General features: G+C 38.5%; 1 protein-coding gene across 3 annotated transcripts in view; it reads right to left on the reverse strand.

The window, feature by feature from the left end:
- p130CAS (Serine_rich_CAS and FAT-like_CAS_C domain-containing protein p130CAS) overlaps positions 1–20,579 on the reverse strand; it is a 420,726-nt gene that overhangs the window by 101,792 nt on the left and 298,355 nt on the right. For all 3 annotated transcript variants that reach the window (XM_065231801.1, XM_065231804.1, XM_065231802.1), the window contains one exon: positions 20,050–20,277. In XM_065231801.1, coding sequence (XP_065087873.1) covers positions 20,050–20,277 — 228 coding nt within the window. The remainder of the gene's footprint in view (positions 1–20,049; positions 20,278–20,579) is intronic.

Consider the following 20,579-nt stretch of genomic DNA (forward strand, 5'->3'; position numbering starts at 1 on the left):
GGTGCGTCCAATGAACGAACGGTGTCAAGCAAACAGGGTAAGCCGGTGGATCAGCAGATTGTGAAGAGTAAGTCGTGTCCAGCATGTGGATCTACATTAGACTGATGCAAAATTTGACTTTTTCGCTCCACAGTGCTTAAATGCTTTCAAATCGGGTCCTGATTAGTCTCCCAAAGTTACAACTTATTTGGTTAGAAACATACTTCGCACAAGCCATTTGAAGTTTACATGTAAATTACTATGGGAAATCTCAACTTATGACATGATCAAGCAGCTGCTCTGTAGGCAACACTGTATTTTGCAGTGTGACATAGTAACCATGATTTTTGTGTCCTATTCAACGCCCCAGAAACACCAATGTTGCCTGCTGAGCAGTTGACAGAGCATGATCATAAGACATCAGCGCATTGAACCATTGATAACTTTCGATCCTTGCATTTAATCAAAAAGTGGTCTTCAGCAAAGTTGTAGCTGGGAAAATTTCCTGCTTCCTTTTGAAGCAGACCGATATGGTGAATTATTAGATAGACATGAACAAAAATCTTGCTTTTACCATAGTAATTCCCATACAAACTTCAAATGCGTTGTGCCATCTCAGTTTCTCACCAAATTGGTTCAAATTTTGAGAGGTTAGTCAGGACCCAATTTGGAATCGTTTAAGTATTGTGGAGCGAAAATTTCAAATTTTGCATCACTCTAATCTACATATTATCAAGCTATAGGTTGTTCGACTTTCCGGAGATTTTCCCTCGATGATCGGTGGAAGGTGGTGAAGGAAAGCAGACTTTGTCGTCGCTGCCTTACGCCGCATGCACGATGGCCGTGCAAAGGAGAAGTTTGTGGGATCAATGGTTGTCAAAAGAAACATCAACGACTGCTGCATTCCAACAGTTCGCCAGTACAAACAACACCAACGGAAACACCAGTAAATGCGACGGTCACCGTCCATCGACAGTTTAGTTCGTCTACGTTGTTCCGAGTTCTTCCAATTACCCTCTACGGAAATAATGGTCTGGTGAATACATTAGCGTTTCTCGACGACGGTTCTTCAGTTACACGGATTGACAAATCGTTGGTGAGCACTCTTGGAGTGGATGGCCCAGTAGATTCTTTGTGTATTCAGTGGACAGGTGGCGTTAGAAAGCAAATAGTAGACACGTGTAGAGTACAGCTTGACGTATCGGTAGTGGGAAACAGCAAACGATACAAGCTCGGTGAAGCGTACACCGTGGAGGATCTTGGCCTACCCGAACAGTCATTAAATTTCGACGAGATGTCTGCGCGCTTCAAACATTTGGAGGGTTTCCCTGTGCAAAGTTTCGACGCCGCAGTTCCAGGTGTTTTAATTGGGCTGAACAACACGCACTTGCTGGCAACGCTCAAGCTTCGTGAGGGTCGAGTAAACGAGCCAATCGCAACGAAAACTCGTATTGGATGGGCTATCTATGGCTGCCAACGTGAACCCGAGGCTGTTCTGCAGCATAGCCAAATGCACATCTGTGCGAAACCTGCTGATCAGAATTTACACGACTATGTACAAAGTTTCTTCTCCCTTGAAAGCCTTGGAGTTGCCTTGGTACTGCAAATCGAAGAAGATGATGAACAGCGGGCCCGTAAGATCCTGGGAGAAACGACTGAACGCACAACCAGCGGACGATTCATGACAGGACTTTTGTGGAAGCATGACGAAGTGGCGTTTCCCAACAGCCAGCCTCTAGCAGAAAAGCGGTTGAAGTGTTTAGAGAAGCGGTTGTCAAAGGTTGTGCTCGACAAAATCGGCGAAATGAATCCCAGTTCCGTTAAGTGTTTCGCAGCAGACAAAGAGACAGGGAATGAATGGGACCTGGGAATGGTTTGGTTTCCAGATGAGGATGTATTTTCGTTTTCTCTGTGCTTCCGGGACGAACTACAGAAACTAGTAGCAGGAGAAGTCATCCCCACTAAACGGGACATGCTTAGAGTAACGATGAGCATCTATGACCCTCTAGGCATCGTGGCAGCCTTTGTTATTCATGGAAAGGCTCTTGTACAGGATGTCTGGAGGTCCAAGATAGAGTGGGATGATAAAGTTCCCTGGGAGATTTACTGTCGTTGGAAACAGTGGCTTTCTGTACTCTGGAAGATGAACACTATCAAAGTCAATCGTTGCTATTTCCCAGGTTATAGTTCCAATTGCTACAGATCCCTGGAGCTCCTCATTTTCGTCGATGCTAGTGAGGAAGCCTACGAAGCAGTTGCCTACTTCCGAGTTGTTGACAACGGTCATGTTAGATGTTCCCTGGTATCCTAAAAACGAAGGTTGCACCACTTCAATCTTTATCTATACCGCGTTTGGAGCTGTTGGCGGCGGTACTTGGAGCTCGTCTGAGGAAGACGATCGAGGAGAAGCATTCGTTAAAGATTCAACGTACCTGTTTTTGGAGTGATTCATCGACAGTCAATGCCTGGATTAAGTCAGACGCACGTCGCTACCGGCAATTCGTTGCGTTTCGGATCAACGAGATTATCAGCTTATCGTCGGTAGAAGAATGGCGGTAGATACCAACGAAGCTCAACGTGGCCGATGAAGCCACAAAGTGCGGGAAGGGACCATCCTTCGAGCCTGACAGCCGATGGTTCCGTGGACCTGAGTTCGTATATGACAACGAGCAAGAGTGACCGAGGGATTTCCGCGACGAAATCGAACCGACAACCGTAGAACTTCGTCCTGCCTTTGTTTGCTAGCATCTTGTCATTGAACCGATGGTGAAAGTCGAGCGATTCTCACGATGGGAGCGGCTAATACGAAGTGTTACATATGTTCTGCAATACATCGACAATCGGATGCGGTTGTATAAGAAAACTCCATTGCAGCTGAATGAATTGACACGGAACGAGCTGCAGAAAGCTGAACGGTGTTTGTGGCGGATGGCACAGTCTGACGGATTTCCAGATGAAGTTGCAGTGTTGAAGCACAATCTTCAGTCAATTCCTGCAAAATGTCGTCTACTGGATCGAACCAGCTCGCTTGCAAAATTCACTCCAGCGATTAACTAGTTCAACGTGCTCCGTGTTGACGGTCGCATACAAGCAGCTGACTTTATTGATCACGATGCCAGAAACCCAATTATATTACCGCGAGATAGTCGTATCACTAAACTGCTGTTGGATTCCTATCATCGAAAGTTGCAACATGCGGACGACGAGACCGTGGTAGGGTAGATAGGGGCAACATGGTCCCCCTAAGAAAAACACATCATAACACATGAAAAACATTCATAAATGTACGATAGCTGTGATCATCCTCATGCATTGGAATATGTTTGATAATATACAATGTTCAAAATATGGATAAAATATGATAGACTCAATAAATTATTATGTTTGAAATTTTTTAGTTTTTGCTCCGATCAACAACCATACGGGTCAATATGAGCACCCTAGTAAAAGTTAACGTTTTGACAGGTTTTCACTAGAAAATAACATTCAGGAATCATGTGAAATAGAAACATAAGTTCTTTTAGCAACAGTAACGTGTATTGCTCGCTGTAGAACCAGCGGATCAGTAAAATGTAATATAGTGAATGCAATGCTTGTTTTCTTGACTGCATATCTTATAATATTCCAGAGATTTTGAGCTAATGTTCCATTTCCATTATTATCTTAGACATGTAATTGAATTTTGATACGGTTTACATGTAGATGCATATTAGAAGCATTTTCAACAAGTTTGTAAACAAAATTAGATTGAGTTAATAGGTATTATGCCCAAACGAACGGTGAATCATCTCGCCCCGTATGGTCTTCTTACCTCCATCCCCCCTAAATGAGATCAGACAGAAATTCTGAATACCGAAGTTGAGGGTGCTGGTGCGTCTGGTGAGGAAACAATGATCATGGTGCCGTGTGTACAAAGTTCCTTGAAATTAGCACAGCTATAACTTTGCCGAAGAATGTATACCTTAATTCCTTCACACAAAAAAGTTAAATTTTTGATTTCAATGATAATAAGAACGACCCTCAAATTAGAGTTTAGTTTTCGTGAAGTGGATTTTAGTCTGAAATGTTAGTTTCTGCTAAATTGGAACGCCTTTGGATACGGTTGTTTGTTCTCTGTTTTGTGGTGCGTTCGCGTTCATAGTTTTCGGCTGCATTTGCCGGATTAGCGCTGGCGCTCTGCCTCCCGGACGTTTATACGTGTGTGATTGGTAGTTTTCTCGCTTTCCGGGAAGTTTTAGAATAGAGAAAGAAAACGTGATTCAACATGTTTGCAAGCATCAGAAGAAATGTCGCAATCTGCGTTATTTGATTTTCTCCCGGACCAGAAATTAGTGGCATCGCGAGTGATAATTTTTAATTTCAGTTTATTTACGCGCTGCAAGGTGCGTGAAAGAGTTCGGCACAATCGGTGTTGATGTTGGCTCGCTGCTTGAAACTTTTTTTGTGTGTTCGAAAGAAATTGATCGAAAGTGTACCAAAAGTGCTTCTGAACGTGTTTCGCAGTTGGGAGTGGTGAAGTTCGTAAATTCGCGGTTCATGTTCAGTGAAAATTCCGTATCACAAAATTGCTCAACGAGTTCTCTTTTTTTGCCGTTTGACGACGACGGGCATGCGAGAGAAAAATAAGCATCGGGAATGTACTCCCGGATGTATTGATTTGGTGAGTTCGTTCCAGTTGAAGATTGTTCTTATACATATCTCGATTGCATTTGCGAGGGGACGTCCGGAGAGCCTTGAGATTTAGGCGTTGTTGCTTTTCCGGGCAGACGAGTTGGTCGCCGGTAAGGTCCAGTAAGTGCTGTCAGCAGATGAATCAAGAGGTATTCGAAACAAAATTGGTAAAATCGTTTTATTACAGTTAAACAAATTTCAAAACTATATACGTGCCAGATTTGGAAATAATATTTTTTGAATCTGGAAGTGTGTTTATGATACCATTATCCATTTGATAAAGGTAGAGTGAACATGCGGGGCTTATTGTAAGTAAAAGTGACCTCGGAGTGGTCGTGAATTACCAGGCATTCTGAAATGGGTCACTGGAGCTGCAATAGAGCTAACACCTTCTAACTCCCGGACTAAACCTGCTTTAATTGAAGGGTAATAAAAAGCAGTTTTCTTCCATAATAACACTGCCGGACAGTGGGGGTTAGATTGTACACACACACACACACACACACACACACACAATAAGAACGACCCTCAAATTAATTGCCAAAAAAAAATGAGGGCCTAACTATAAAGAACAACTTTGTAGAATACAATTTTTGTCTAAAATTTCAGGCTCAATACTTATCCTTCCAGCTAAATCTGCATTCTGGACCACTGTGCAGTGGTACGAAACGATCCTACCCCAAACAAAATTGGCATCAGGATGGTCGTCGCCGCTCCGTTGTTGCAGGAGGAGAATCGAAAGAAGAACTCCATTTTCAGCGTAACGAACATAAAAGTTAATAGAAATTGATTAATATACGATAGTGAGTGCAGTAAATATCAATGAACGGACTTGGACTCGTTGTTCGATTCGAAATGGGGAAAAGAATAGGGAGTCATTTGTGTTTGATACAAAGTGACATCGTGCTATTATTTACCTTGTCTGAGAATTGTTTGGAGGATGCTTAAATAATGTGATGCCATTTAGAAAAACTTTCATTTGAAGAATACGGCACTGCGCATTCTTATTTCAAATACTAAATAGAACCAACCGGAGAGCCACATTCTTATCCAAAAGATTTTTTTATTACCATCATCATCACAAGCAAAAAGAGACTAACCCAACATCTGCTCCTCCTAATTGAGGCTTCGTTCTATTAAAAGAAACACAACTTCTTGTCCTCGAACTGTTCAGCAGCTGCACCCGCCTACCCATTATGTAAGAGAGCCTGTCCTTCTGCAGAAAAGACACTCATCCGAAGGGGACACATTTCTAAAATGGCCTATTTTTTGCGATAAGCCTTCTGCGTCCTTCGAGTTGTGGAAGCAATGCCTGATTGCATTTCAAATTTACGACGGCCTAGTTCATCGAAAACAAAACATAAAACGAGAAGATAAACAACGCAAAACTTCTGCTTGACTCGAACGAGTCGAGTGGCGTTAGAAGAAATGGGAACGACGACGCAACAAAGCCCGAGGATCAGCTTTTCTCCTAGAAGTCACAGTCATAAATCTCCAAGGAGGTATATTTGCAGCGTGGTGGGTGACGATGATCCTTTTGAGAAAGTGAAACAATAGCCCGGTAAGAGCAGTCCCGAGCAGAGAATGAAACAAAAAATGGAAACTAAATTTGATATTTTGATATAAGGGCTGTTTATTAAAGAAAGTGGATACCTGTTTATCAATGGTTTAGGGTTAAAACGTAACGAAAAATTGTAAATTTTCGCTCAGTGTGTACAAAAATTGTTTATTTTGGCAACACACATGAAAAATAAAAAAAAACTGAAGCGAGAAATGTCGAACGATTGGTCGGCTTAACTCGCAGATTAATTATGCACAAATGGTTTTCCGAAAAGTTGTCGTTTCGAGAATTGGAAAAAACTAATGTGTTAAAGATTGTTAAGATTTACTGAATTCTGGGCGCAAAAAGGGGGCATCGGACCAGAAAAAGGAGCTGGCAGCAGTACGCCTTTTGAAATTGCATAAAACGTGTTCCGTTCGTGAAATTTCCAAAAAAAATGGACATTAGCGTCGGAACTGTGCACAATATCAAAAAACGTAACAATATCAGAACCTACAAAAAGCAAAAAGCACCCAAAAGGACGGATTCATAGAAAGCTTCTTCGAAAATATGGTCATGGAACTTGTATGACGTTCCATGACGTAATTTTTCAACGCTGAGCAGAGGACAGATGTGCCTGATGATGTGCGATACATCCGAACCGAAAAAAATGGTTTTGGTGTGGCAAGCCATTTTCTCCTGTGGCTTGAAGAGTTCTTCGTGTTTCACAACGGGCACAATCAATGGTAAAATTTACAGAAAAGAATGCATCAAAAAACGGCTTCTACCCATCAACTGAAAGCATGCAGATTAGACTGATGCAAAATTTGAAATTTTCGCTCCACAGTGCTCAAACGGTTTCAAATCAAGTACAGATTAGCCTCCCAAAATTTAAACTCATTTGGTAAGAAACTGAGTTGTTCATTGTCTTCTATCCATTTTCCATTTTGCTTTTTCGAAAATTTCTATAACTATTCTTACGGGAAATTTTCTAAGCTACAACTTTGCGGAATATCGTTTTTCAGCCAAACTTCAAATTAAATTGTTATTAATTGTTTAAGAGATTGATAATCTTATGGCATGATCAAGCAGCTGTTCTGTGGGCAGCACTGTATTCTGCAGTGGACATAGTAGCCATGATATTTGTGCTCTATTCTTCGCACCAGAAACACCAATGTTGCCTGCTGAACAGTTGAATGAGCACATCATAAGATATCAGTGACTTTAATCATTAATAATTTATGTTTCTTACATTTGATTGAAAAGTAGTTTTCTACAAAGTTGTAGTTGAGAAAATTTTCTACACTCACTGCTACCATTTTTAAATGCGCAGTGATTTGGTGAATTGTTAGATCGATATGATAGATATAGTTTTCCCATAGTAATCCCCATATAAACTTGAAATGGTTTGAGCCAAGTCAGTTTATTACTAACGTAGTTCAAATTTTGGGAGGCTAGCAGGACCCAATTTGGAACCGTTTAAGCACTGTGGAGCGAAAATTTCAAATTTTGCATCAGTCTAATGCGGATCTGACATCTGCTCACTATGTTTCTGCTACGTTGGAGATGCTTAAGAAGGAAAAAGTCGATTTTTTCGAAAAATTCCAAAATCCCCCAAACTGCCCTGAACTGCGTCCTATCGAAAGATACTGGGCAATAATTAAACGGCATCTTAAGAAAGATGGAAGAGAAGCAAGCTCTGTTAACTGTTTCAAGAAAATTTGGACTGCAGCACAACGAAAAGTTAAGAAGAAAGTTGTGCAGAATCTAATGGGCGGTATCAAGAGAAAAGTTAACATTCAAACTCACGTGAAATCGGTCATATGTATGTTGGTTTTCATTTATATAAAGTAAACTTATGAATTTGTCCGAAAATAAATATTTTCCTTTGAGAAACAGGTGTCTACTTTCATTAATGCACAGTCCTTAAGCGTTCGTGACAACATATTTTGCCTACTGTGTGGTCGAGTTAACAGTAATCATATGAAAAATGAGATCTAAATTGTATATGAAGGATATTAAAATGATAACAAATCCTGTTTTCTTGATAACAAATCCATTTATGCGTTTTGATATTAAGTAATTTAGTAAATAATATACAAAATAAGTAATCAATATGTAATTTACAACTATGGTAGGAAAACAAAAAATAAAAACAAACAAATTACTTATTATTTTCATATCATGATATCAAATCTAGTAATCTAAATGTTTTGAAGTCTATTGGTTGATATCAAGATTCAAAATAAAAAAAATTTATCAATTAGTTTTCAATCTATTTAAAATAAAAACAAACATATATTTCAATCAGTTCTGTCGATATCTATCAGTTATAGAATATAAATGTAAAATTCATAATTGTCTTTGTGATGTTCATAAAGAAAATCTCTCATAAACGCGAACTTTAAATTGAACTTACCGAAAATGGTTAAAAATGGTTTGTAATCCCTGCTAAATTATAACTGAAATGGTACTTTAAATGGAACTTTACATGAACGTTTGTGTGATAAAGTTTTAGCCTTATTATGTATTATGGTTCTTTTGAAGTGAACCTTACAAATAATGGGTTGTTAAGAACCATTACCATTCAAAATAGTTGTTTTCTCCATACATTTTCGGAAAGAGGTCTATATTAGAACTTTTTTACTTATGGTTTGAGAACTTTAATGGTAATTGTTATGGTAGTCAGTAAGGTTCATTAATGGTTTTGTATTAACGGTCAACTTTACTGGCAACCCTTTTGATTTGATTTCCGTGCTGAGCACCAATGCTACCGACGCCAGGGAGGAAGCTCCCACACCTGGACCCTACCTATCGGCCCATCAACTCATGAACCGGGGACCAACAGCTTTACTTCCCTTGTTATGGTTACTGGCAACCAATTCGCGATATATTCCACATAAAGTTGATCGATGTTACGAAACCTTCTGTGAACCTTACCGACAATCATAAGCATTACCATTAAAGTTCTCAAATCATAAATAAAATGGTTCCAATATAATTCCTTTCCCAAAAATGTATGGAGAAAACAAGAATTTGGAATGGTAATGGTTCTTAACAACCCATTATTTGTAAAGTTCGTTATCACACAAACGTTCATGTAAAGTTCCATAACCATTTCAGTTAAAGTTTAGCAGGGATTATGAACAATTTCCAACTATTTTTGGTAAGGTCAAGTAATGGTTTGCATTTATGCGGGACAGCAAGCATCCTGATTGACTCGTAAGAAAAAAAAAAAAGATTTTAGTGATAAATGTGGATGCTCTTTTCATAAAAAAAAAATCAAATTTTGTTTTTAATTATATTTTTTAGAAATATCAAAATATGTGTTCAACTGAAATTAAAAAAAATATCATATCAAAATATGTTATCCACATGATTTCATGTAAATCATTTGAAATCATTTTGATAGCATTTTGATATCCGACTTTGCTCGGGTTGTGTGTCATATGGCAGATTTATCCTAGTAGTGCCTTGTCCTTCGATCCTAACAACACAAGCTTTCTCCGTGCCGTAAGCCTTTTGCGAGAAGATTTCGAGGGCTTGGCGTTCTATTTTTATTGTACCTCTATTCCCTCTTCGGAAAATGGGTATTCTCTACTGTTTCGCAGGCCATTAGTGTAGATTACGGAACGATTGTTGGCAACCGATGTGAGACCACTCTCTTCGCATATTTAAGTTTTTACGATATGTGTAAATTATGTTAAGGTTCGCTTTAAACACATGTTACACAGTTTTGATAATCATATTGTCAATGTTTCCGTCGATATCGTCAATACATGGATCATATACAACTCAAAAAAAAAATCATAATTTTTCAAACCAACCGATAGGGTAGAGAACTACTTCGGCCTAATCGCCCATTTTGGGCCTATCGAGCAGAAAACTTCAAATAAATCCCTGATTTCAGAGTTAACAAGTCACAATTATGCGTTTGGTACGATACTTTAGTTAATAAGCTACGGAATGAAGTCAATGATAACGCGTGATATGAAGGTTTGCACCGAATCATTTTTTATCATCAGGCCGAGGTGAATAGGCCGATAGGCCGAAGTGAATTCATTGGCGTTTCAATGGCGTTTTAATGCATTAGGCCGAGTTTAGAATCCGTAGGCCGAGTTTGGCGTCAAGAAGCAGTGTTAGACTTTTGACAATATCTCAACGATTGGTTGCTCTTTATAAAATCTTACTATACGTACGGAAAGGTAACTAAATTTGGAAGCCATCAGTAATAATAACATTCCGTGTGGTGCTAAACTGTGCTAGATTAAGAAAGACTAAGTGCGGGTTGTGCTTAATAGGCCGGGAATGGGGTAGTTAACCCTAATTCACGATAAACGTCAATAGCTTCACCTAAACTTGTTTCATATGTTTCAGATAATGAATTTTCATCAAAATGCTACACTGCGTAGATTCCTAATTGGTTGCAAATGGATCGAATCCACACCATGATAGTTTACAAGGATTTGAAATAGGGGAGGGGGAGGGTGCATATTTTGAAAATGAAGGACGATTAGGCCTGAACGCCAAGGCCGAGGTCACTAGGTCAAATGAGTAATTTTACCGAAATTGAAACTTCTGTGAAACTGCATAAGTATTTTTCAAGTTTGTGCCAGCAAATGCCGATTAGTATTTGTTTCCTTAGTTGAAGATGCTAATTTCAAATAACAGACTAGAGTGGTAATTTGAGATGAAAGTATAGAGTTGATAGCTCCGTTAGAGTTCGGCAGTGTGAAATTGTTTACATAGAGAGTAGAAAGCGAGCAAGGACTACTTTAGGAAGGTACAAATCGGTTTGATCATCTCTCTTTACCAAACTCCCCCGTTGGAGAGGGATAGTGAGGGGTATTCTCCCTGTTTGTTTTCTGTTTTTTTTCCGCAGCTATTAAAATTTTCCCGATTGAGCAAAATACATTTAAATTAAGCATACAACCAAACGCGATTGAATCGAATCGGATCGTTAGGTTAGATGGGAGCAGTTACACGCTGAGTGATGAATTGATCTGATCAGGCATGGAAAATCATTTGCATTCATTTCGTACATTCATTTACATTCATTTACCTCTAACTTTTTTCATCAACAGCATTCCGCAAAATGATGTATATAGCTTTTGTATGTTTTGTTATTAGCTATAACTTTTGTTAACAAGTCAAATCCGTATCTCTAATGCATGACGCACCAGAGCGAACAGAAGCCACTAATGTTTTTCAGCGAATGTAAATTACATTCACTGAAAAACAGTAACAAGTTCTGCCCGCTCTAGTGCGTGATGCATAAGAGATACAGATTTGAAATATGAGCAACAGTTGTAGTTATTAACAAAATCTACAAAAGCTTCATACAACATTTTACGGAATGCTGTTGATGAAAAAAGTTAGAGGCAAATGAATGTAAATGAATGTATGAAATGAATGTAAATGATTTTCTATGCCTGGATCTGATGCAAACTTCTCCAATTGTCATGAAACTATGTATAATTGTTTGTTATGGTCAATCATTCTCTTTTGAGCTAAAATTCAGCCATTTACGAAAAAAAAAACTTCAAAATGGCGTTTTTGATATTTTCAACAAATCATAAGTAGAAAACATCACTTCCAATCGAAATAACGTCTGAGGCAAAGTTTTTCGAAAAAAAAAAATCCTTTTCAGTAAAAATATACACGGTAAAAAATCAAATAATTTATTTAAAAAAAAAACAAGTGTTTAAACTTATTTTTAATGGGTGACTCCGGCGTAGTGGTTAACATCCATACTTCTCACGCCAAAGTCACGAGTTCAAATCTCACCCCCGGGCAAGTCACGTATGACCCAAGAGTGTTAAAGTGACTATATAAAAAAAAAAACTTAATTTTAAAATTACCCTTTTCAATATTTTTTTAATCTTTTCATTCAAAAGCTTATAAATATACTATCTTCTACAAAAACTTGAAGTTGGATACTTTAAAATGAATTTGAGATGAACTAGCCTACACACTTAATTACCTTGGCATTTACATTTGCTGATATCTTTTTCTAAGCTGATATCTCAGCAAAATGTTATTTGTGAGATGAGTCTCGGCAATTGTTTTACTGAATCTCAGCAAAATAAATTGCAGCACTACTCGGCTGTTGGAATCTCGGCGAAAAAATTTAAGTGTGTACGGCTTAAAATCTCATAAATAAAGTTCAAAAAGAAACTCGAAAATTTACAAAAATTATAAAACAACAACTTTTGGACAAATTTTTGAACATTTGTTTGGTTAAAACTTTGTTTGAGAAGTTTTATAGAAAAAAATTTTTTAGACTTTCTTAATCATTTTTTGTTCAAAATTTCACAATCTGAAATTATTACCACAAGTTGTTGTTCAAGTATTTTTGTTAATTTTCAAGTATATTTTAACAGAAGTTAGCATTTTTCACAAGTTTTTAAATTAAATTTATTAAAGTTTTGAACACATTTTGAATTTTTAGCCAAGATTACTTGATTTTTCCTTACCGTATATATTTTTTTCCTGAATAGTAATTATTACATCCTACAACTTTTATTCAGACGTCATTTCGATTGGAAGTGACGTTTTCGGGTTATAATTTGTTGAAACAATTCGAATAGGTACGCCATTTTGAAGTTTTTTTTTCATTTAAAATTACAGAAAATTTGCACAAATGTGAATAATTGACCATAACAAACAATTATGCATAGTGTCATGCAAATCGGAGAAGACCGAGTCTGAAATTGATTTTTTTTTAATATTTGGCCCGGAAATGCTCAAGAGTCATTACAAAGATGGGATTTCTTTGGAATGTTCTCATGAATTATCTTCAAAAGCATTACCCTTTACTCACTCTGAAATTCACTTTGAATATTCATTATAACTGTTCAGAAATTCTATGTAGGGTACTGAATTAACATTGAATTGTTAATTATTCTTTCAAAAAATTACGAATTTATTGTAGAATTATGAAAGAAAGTAATTCTAAAATAAATTCGATTGAATTCTCCATAGAAACTTCATGTAAATTACAGAAAAGTCTTTTTTTTTTTTTCCTTTGGTTTGTTTTTTCCGTCGATCTTGTTTTCCGTGCTGAGCACCAATGCTACCGACGTGCCAGGAAGGCAGCTCCCACACCTGGACCCTACCTATCGACCCATCAACTCATGAACCGGGGACCAACGGCTTTACTTCCCATCCGAAGGAAGGCGTGATCAGAGATGTTATGCCTCAGAACATCCCGGCGGCGCCAACTGGGATTGAACCCAGGCCTGCTGGGGTGAGTGGTAATCACGCTTACCACTACACCACCGGCGCCGTTACAGAAAAGTCTTGAAATGCTGTTCAAACCCTTCAATATTCTTCTCGAAAAACCCTTGGAATATATTTTTTAGCTATTCTTCTAAGAATTCTCTTGGAATTCTTAAGAGATGAACTAGCCTCAGGCTAAAAATCTCTAAAATAAAGACAAAAAAAAAAAAAAAAAAAAATCTTGGAATTCTATTCAGAATTCATTTGAAATCATTTTTATAATTATCGTGGAATTATTTTGGAACTATCCACAGAATTCAATACCGTTGGAATTTTCTTGAAATTATCATCAGCAGTGTTGGGAAAATATCATAAAATCAAATCTCACCAACGCCCAAGATCACGCTTGATTTTCTCAGACAAAAATCAACAAGCAAAACATTTCGGTTGATTTTTCAAGCTGTGATATCGCAGCTCGGAATATCAAGCTAACAAACACTCACCAGCTGCAAATCTCAACAAACTGTGGTGAGATTGAGTTCCATGATTTTTGTTTTACACCCGAATGCAACCGAAACTTCCATAACGGCTGGCAGCAGTCACTTCGTGTCTGCCATCGATGAAGAGTAAAAAGAGATAGCAAACTATACTTTCTCTTTCTAAGAAAACGATGTGCAACGGAATCATTTTTGTGTAGAGTCAACTCTCAGCTTGATTTTTGCACGTTATAAATAGTCTCGCAATATCAAAGGAGCTTGTAAAATCAACATCAAGCATGATATTTTGTTCCAATATCACGCGTGATATTGCGAGCGCATGAGAGCGGAAAAATATCAATTGATTTCTGATTTTGCCAACACTGGTCATCAGATATCTCTAGAAATTCTTTTCTGAACTTTGTTGACATTTTCATTACAAATGGACCAGCAGTTTGTTACTGTTGCGGCCTAATATGAACCGGTGGAAACTAACGATTTTGAATTGGCTCACACTGGACTAGCCTATCGGTCCCAAGTTCATCGATTAATGTACCCCATTCTTGTCAAAATTCTAATACTACAGTATGTTTGTTTTGATTCGCTATGGAAGTTTGACAGATAAAATAAGGAGTTCGTGGATTTTCCTATGTTTCGAGGGGTGAATCGATTAGCTTGGGACCGAAGAAAGCACCAGAGCTGAGCCAAAAAGTTGAGGAGGCTTCTTCGTGACCTTCTGGTCTTAGAGTTACCTCTATGCTTATATCCCAATGCTAAACTTGCTAGCTGGGAGTAAATAAACGAGGACTGTCGCGAATGAGGAACATCCCAACAGGAGCAACGAGTTCGCAAGAGATTGATCTTTTCCACTCTAGTAGTTGAAGCTGTTAGAAGTTCCTTTAGCTACTGATAAAGCCAAGTGCTCGAATCCAAGTGCTCGAATCCAAGTGCAAACGATAGTTTGTGAAAAAAGTTAACGAAGTAAAGGTCCCTTCGTTATAAGGAAAGTTGTGAAAAAGTTAATACGTGCAACGAAATATCGTCGAATCAGGTATGCCAAAAAAAAAACGAAGAATACAGTAGCTCACTTCGTAATACCTACCAAGACCTAAAATCACAGTCTAAAGCTGTGGCCAGGCCTATCCACCACCGCTTAGAGACCTGGATAGAGTTCCAATTGCTCCCTGGAGGCACCCAATTCCTCAGGTTGATCTATACCCGAAACACTAGACCCACGTGTCTAGAAGCAAAACCCTGTGAAAGGTCCTACCGGCGGGAAGTACGAGAAGCCGCACGCCATAGATGTCAGAAGCCGTGATCGTGACTCTACACCACCGTATCGCACCGGACACGAGAACTTAAACGCTCCATGGGTAAATCCCGTGTTGCAGCAAGCAAACGTTTCCCCCCGACGACCACCTAACCTCCACGTCGCATCCCATCCTGTTCACCCTCCTAAACTCTCAGTAGCATTGTTGGCCGGCCTACACACGGACATTTGTAAGTCATAGTTGGTAGTGAATAAACCGTACCAAGCTTAAAACACGATTACGTTTGATTCTTCGAATTCTTCGAATGACTTGATTACCGAACAAGTTGTAAGAAGCCGACCCTGAGAGCGAGAGGACTCAAGTTTGAGCTTGCCGGTGACAGAAAAGAGGTCTTGAGAGCCCACCCTCAGTGATCCTCGGGGTTTACCCACCGACGAACCGACATGCCACTGGACCATTTCGTTTGTCCGCAATACGATTTGTCAAATGAATGATTCGATCGAGCAAACGGGCTCGTAGTTTCGTAGTTTCTGTGAGCTGGCACGTCGGTTCGTCGGTGGTTTACCCAGGGATCAAGGGGTTTGTATGCGGAGTTTTTATAGATTTTGAAAAAGTTTTTCAAAGTGACTGTATCCAAAAAGTATAGTCCACTCTACGCTCTAAAAAATCTTCACGTTCTGATATGTATTTAAAAAATCTCAAATGTTACGTGACGTTAGTAACTTTGACCTGCATTACACGTCATGTCCACTAAAAATGTTGGTGAAATTGACCGTATATTCACGTAAACAGGTTTAGTGCATTTGTGTTTGTGTGTTTGGGACTTCGATATTTCCGTGAAACAAGATTTACGTGATTTTCAGGTACACAAAAAAAAAATCAATATGCAGTTTCGAACGCCTTTGGATACGGTTGTGTTTTAAGTTTGTTCTCTGTTTTGTGCGTGCGTTCGCTCTCATAGTTTTCGGCTGCAATTGCTGGATTATCGCTGGCGCTCTGCCTCCCGGACGTTTATACGTGTGTGATTGGTAGTTTTCTCGCTTTCCGGGAAGTTTTAGAATAGAGAAAGAAAACGTGATTCAACATGTTTGAAAGCATCAGAATAGATGTCGCGATCTGCGTTGTTTGATTTTCTCCCGGACCAGAAATTAGTGGCATTGCGAGTGATAATTTTTAATTTCAGTTTATTTACGCGCTGCAAGGTGCGTGAAAGAGCTCGGCACAATCGGTGTTGATGTTGGCTCGCTTGTAACTTTTTTTGTTGTGTTTTCGAAAGAAATTGAGCGAAATTGTACCAAAAGTGCTTCTGAACGTGTTTCGCAGTTGGATGTGGTGAAATTCGTGAATTCGTGGTTTATGTTCAGTGAAAATTCCGTGTCACAAAATTGCTCACCGAGTTTCCTTTTTTTGCCGTTCGACGACGACAGGTTTGCGAGAGAAAAATAAGCATCGGGAATTTGCTCCCGGATGTATTGATTTGGTGAGTACGTTCCAGTTGAAGATTGCTCTTATACATATCTCGATTGCATTTTCGAGGGGACGTTCGGAGAGCTTTGAGATTTAGGCGTTGTTGCATTTGCGGGCAGATAATTGGTCGCCGGTAAGGGCCAGTAAGTGCTGCCAGCAGATGAATCAAGAGGTATTCGAAACAAAATTGATAAGAACTGTCCATTCAAATCGATTTAATGCAGTTGAACAAATTTCAAAACTATATACGTGCCAGATTTGGAAATAATATTTTTTGAATCTGGAAGTGTGTTTATGATACCATTATGCATTTGATAAAGGTAGAATGAACATGCGGGGCTTATTGTAAGTAAAAGTGACCTCGGAGTGGTCGTGAATTACCAGGCATTCTGAAATGGGTCACTGGAGCTGCAATAGAGCTAACACCTTCTAACTCCCGGACTAAACCTGCTTTAATTTAAGGGTAATAAAAAGCAGTTTTCTTCCATAATAACACTGCCGGACAGTGGGGGTTAGATTGTACACACACACACACACACACACACACACACACACACACACACACACACACACACACACACACACACACACACACACACACACACACACACACACACACACACAAAAAAAAATCAATATGGCATCACCGAGCGTGGTGGAATCACTCCTCAAAGATTCAAAATTCCTTAGCACTTGCTGCAAATGTTGAACGGTAATTAGATTCTTTTACATTAATTTATTTATCATTATATGTAGCCTTTTTCTAGTTTTATAATTTCATACGGTGACATCAGCATTTTAAGTCTGCAAACAGGTGTTAATATTTTGTCAGAAATTAAAAAAAAAAACTCATACAAGTTTCTACCTTATAATAATCAATTAGTCAATATTTTACAATTTTATGAGTAGATATAAGCAGGGATGGAAAATTATTTACATTCATTTCGTGCATTCATTTACCTTCATTTGCCTCTAATTTTTTTCATCAACAGAATAGCGTAAAATTATGTATGAAGCTTTTGTAGCTTTTGGTATGAACTACAACTTTTGTTAATAACTAAAATCTGTATCTCTTATGCATGACGAAATAGAGCTTGCAGAACATGTTTTTGTTTTTCAGTGAATGCAATTTACATTCACTGAAAAACAATGGCGGGTTCTTAGCGCTCTGATTCATCTTGCATAAGAGATAAAGATTTGAGTTGTTTACAAAAGATGTAGTTAATATCAAAACCTACAAAACCTTCAAACACTATTTTATGGAATTATGTTGATGAAAAAAGTTAGAGGCAAATGAATGTAAATGAAAGCACGAAATGAATGTAAATGATTTTTCATCCCTGGATATAAGTATTAATCTAAATACGTGAAATTTATATCTTCCCGATAAAATTGCATAATATTGGCTACTTCTATATATACTTCCCATTATTCTAAATGAAAAATCACGTGCAAACTACATGAAAAGCATTTTAAACAAAACGGAATGTCACGTAAAAGTCACCATATGTCCAGTAGTTTTCACCCCGATTTCACGTAAGCAGTACGTTGAAATCAGGTCTTATTTACCTGACTAATCACGTAGATAATTGAAGCTGAATTTTGATCGGCTACGTTCAATTCCGGTAAAAGTTACGTGAACAATAGGGTGGACGAAAACCACCTATGTTTTCACATCAATCGGACGTGAAGATTTTTCAGAGTGTAAGGGTCTTGACACTTTTTCACGGTCCAGAATCTAATATTGTCTTTAGAAAGGATGAATTAGCTATCGAAATTCACGGATTTCTAAAGGTTGTTCCCGAATTTTCCATCTTCTTGGATCACTGCACATGCACAGTGGTCAAAAATGGGAAATTTGCAGGAAAGTGCATTTGGAGCCTGAAATTGAAACATTAGAAAAAGTTGTTTTCTACAAAGTTGTCCCGAACTGGTAAGTCCTCATTTTGGAGGCAATTAATACTACACACTAATCCGTCGCTCCAAGTTTAAAAATCAGTGAAACATCCAATAATTAGTGAATTTATTCCGAACTTGTGCAGACTTTGTTGTTTGTCCCATTTATTAATAAAAAATAAAATTTGTGGAATTTTTCAAGCAATTGTGTGTTTATTCTTTACCAAATGATAAATACAGAGCAATGGAAGTGGGGTCTTCCTTAGTACAGCCGGCAAAGGTGCAGCTACAAAGCAAGACCATGGCTGTGTTTGATTCCCAGTTCGGTCTAGGAATTTTTCGGGTTGGAAAATTGTTTGACTTCCCTGGGTTTAAATAGAGTATGATTGCACTTGCCACACAATTATACTAATGCAAAAATGGGACAGGCATCGAAAGCTCTCAATTAATAGCTGCGGAAGTGCATCTAGAACACTAAGATGAGAGCACGCCATAAGTTAAACTGCGATAATCAGGCATGGAAAATCATTTACATTTATTTCATGCAATCATTTACATTCATTTGCCTCTAAGTTTTTTCATCAACAGCAATCCGCAAAATGATGTATGGAGCTTTAGTAGGTTTTGTTATTAACTACAACTTTTGCCTATAACTCAAATCTGTATCTCTTATGTCTCACGAATTACAGCGGGCAGAACTTCTTACTGTTTTTCAGTGAATGTAAAATAAATTCACTGAAAAACAGTAGTGGCTTCTGTTCGCTCTGGTTCTTCATACATAAGAGATACGGATTTAACGGACGGTTGTTAACAAAAGTTTTAGCTAATAACAAAACCTACAAAAGCTTAATACATCATTTTGCAGATTGCTGTTTATGAAAAAAGTTAGAGGCAAATGAATGTGAATGATTGCATGATTGCAGGCTTTGTTCTTTTGTCGATGCAGCTTGAACATTTTTCAGCAATGTTGAACTTTAAAACAAATTGCTGCTGCTACGCCTATGCTTATTTCCAGGACTTCAAATGAAGAAAATAGCCTGTTGAGCTGGAAGTAGCGAGCAAACTTCAACCTAAATCCTTCACTAACCCCGCTTTAAGTTATACCCATGGTGATGATGATCCTCACTCCCTTTCTTTGTTAGCATATCCACAGCGCAGATTATAACTCTCATTATCCTCTTCTTCTCCGTTGGCGCTCGTTGGCTGCTAACTACCAACCATCTCCTCCACCACATAGAAAGCGAAAAACTTTTTTTGTTGGCTTCAGCCAAACGGCGAGGAAAAAGTAACCAATGTTGAAATAGTAATGACACGACCAGAATCTCTGATGAGTTTAATCCTTGCAGGAATCCTTACAATGGGGAAAGTTCCTTTTCTCTCTCACAACTTCTATCACCGTGGACTGTCGGAAGCTGATGGTCATAATCCCCTGATGTATAATTAAAATCCATCCTCCTGCGGTCATCCGGAACGATGCGTGATTGTCATTTCGGTTTTGCAAAGAAAAATAATAAGAGGAAATCCTTACCTTGTTGGGATTGATGTGCCAGGATCTTCGCTTGCCCTGCTGCTGCTGTCTGGATGCTGCCGTCGTCGACGAAGCGCTCGATGTGTTCTCGTAGATGTCGCTCGGGACCGGACTGTTGAGATTGGTTCCTGGGCCAATCGAGGGACAGGGCGATGATGCCGGAGACAGGGTGAAACAGCCCGAATCGTGTGGTTGAATTATTTTCAGTCGATTGCCCGGACAGATGCCCTGGAAAGGAGGAGGGGAATTTTTTCCATTAGAATTAGATAATCCGGAAGGTTGAAAACAGATCAAAGTTACGAGCAGGAATATGGATTTAAACGTTCCGGTTGCAGTAGAGCATTTTCAGGCAAATAAGCTAAAAAAAATGAATTTCAGACACGACCTTCTCCGATTTGCATGAAACTTTGCACAATTGCTCGTTATGGTCAATCATTCACATTTGTGCTGAAATTCGGCTATTTTGAGTCACAAAAAAAAAAACTTAAAAATGGCGTATTTGACATTTTTTAACAAATTATAACTCGAAA

This window comes from Ochlerotatus camptorhynchus, unplaced genomic scaffold, assembly GCF_037179485.1.
Source record: "Ochlerotatus camptorhynchus isolate MF236.1 unplaced genomic scaffold, CSIRO-AGI_Acam_v1.1 ptg000361l, whole genome shotgun sequence".
NCBI lineage: Eukaryota > Metazoa > Arthropoda > Insecta > Diptera > Culicidae > Ochlerotatus > Ochlerotatus camptorhynchus.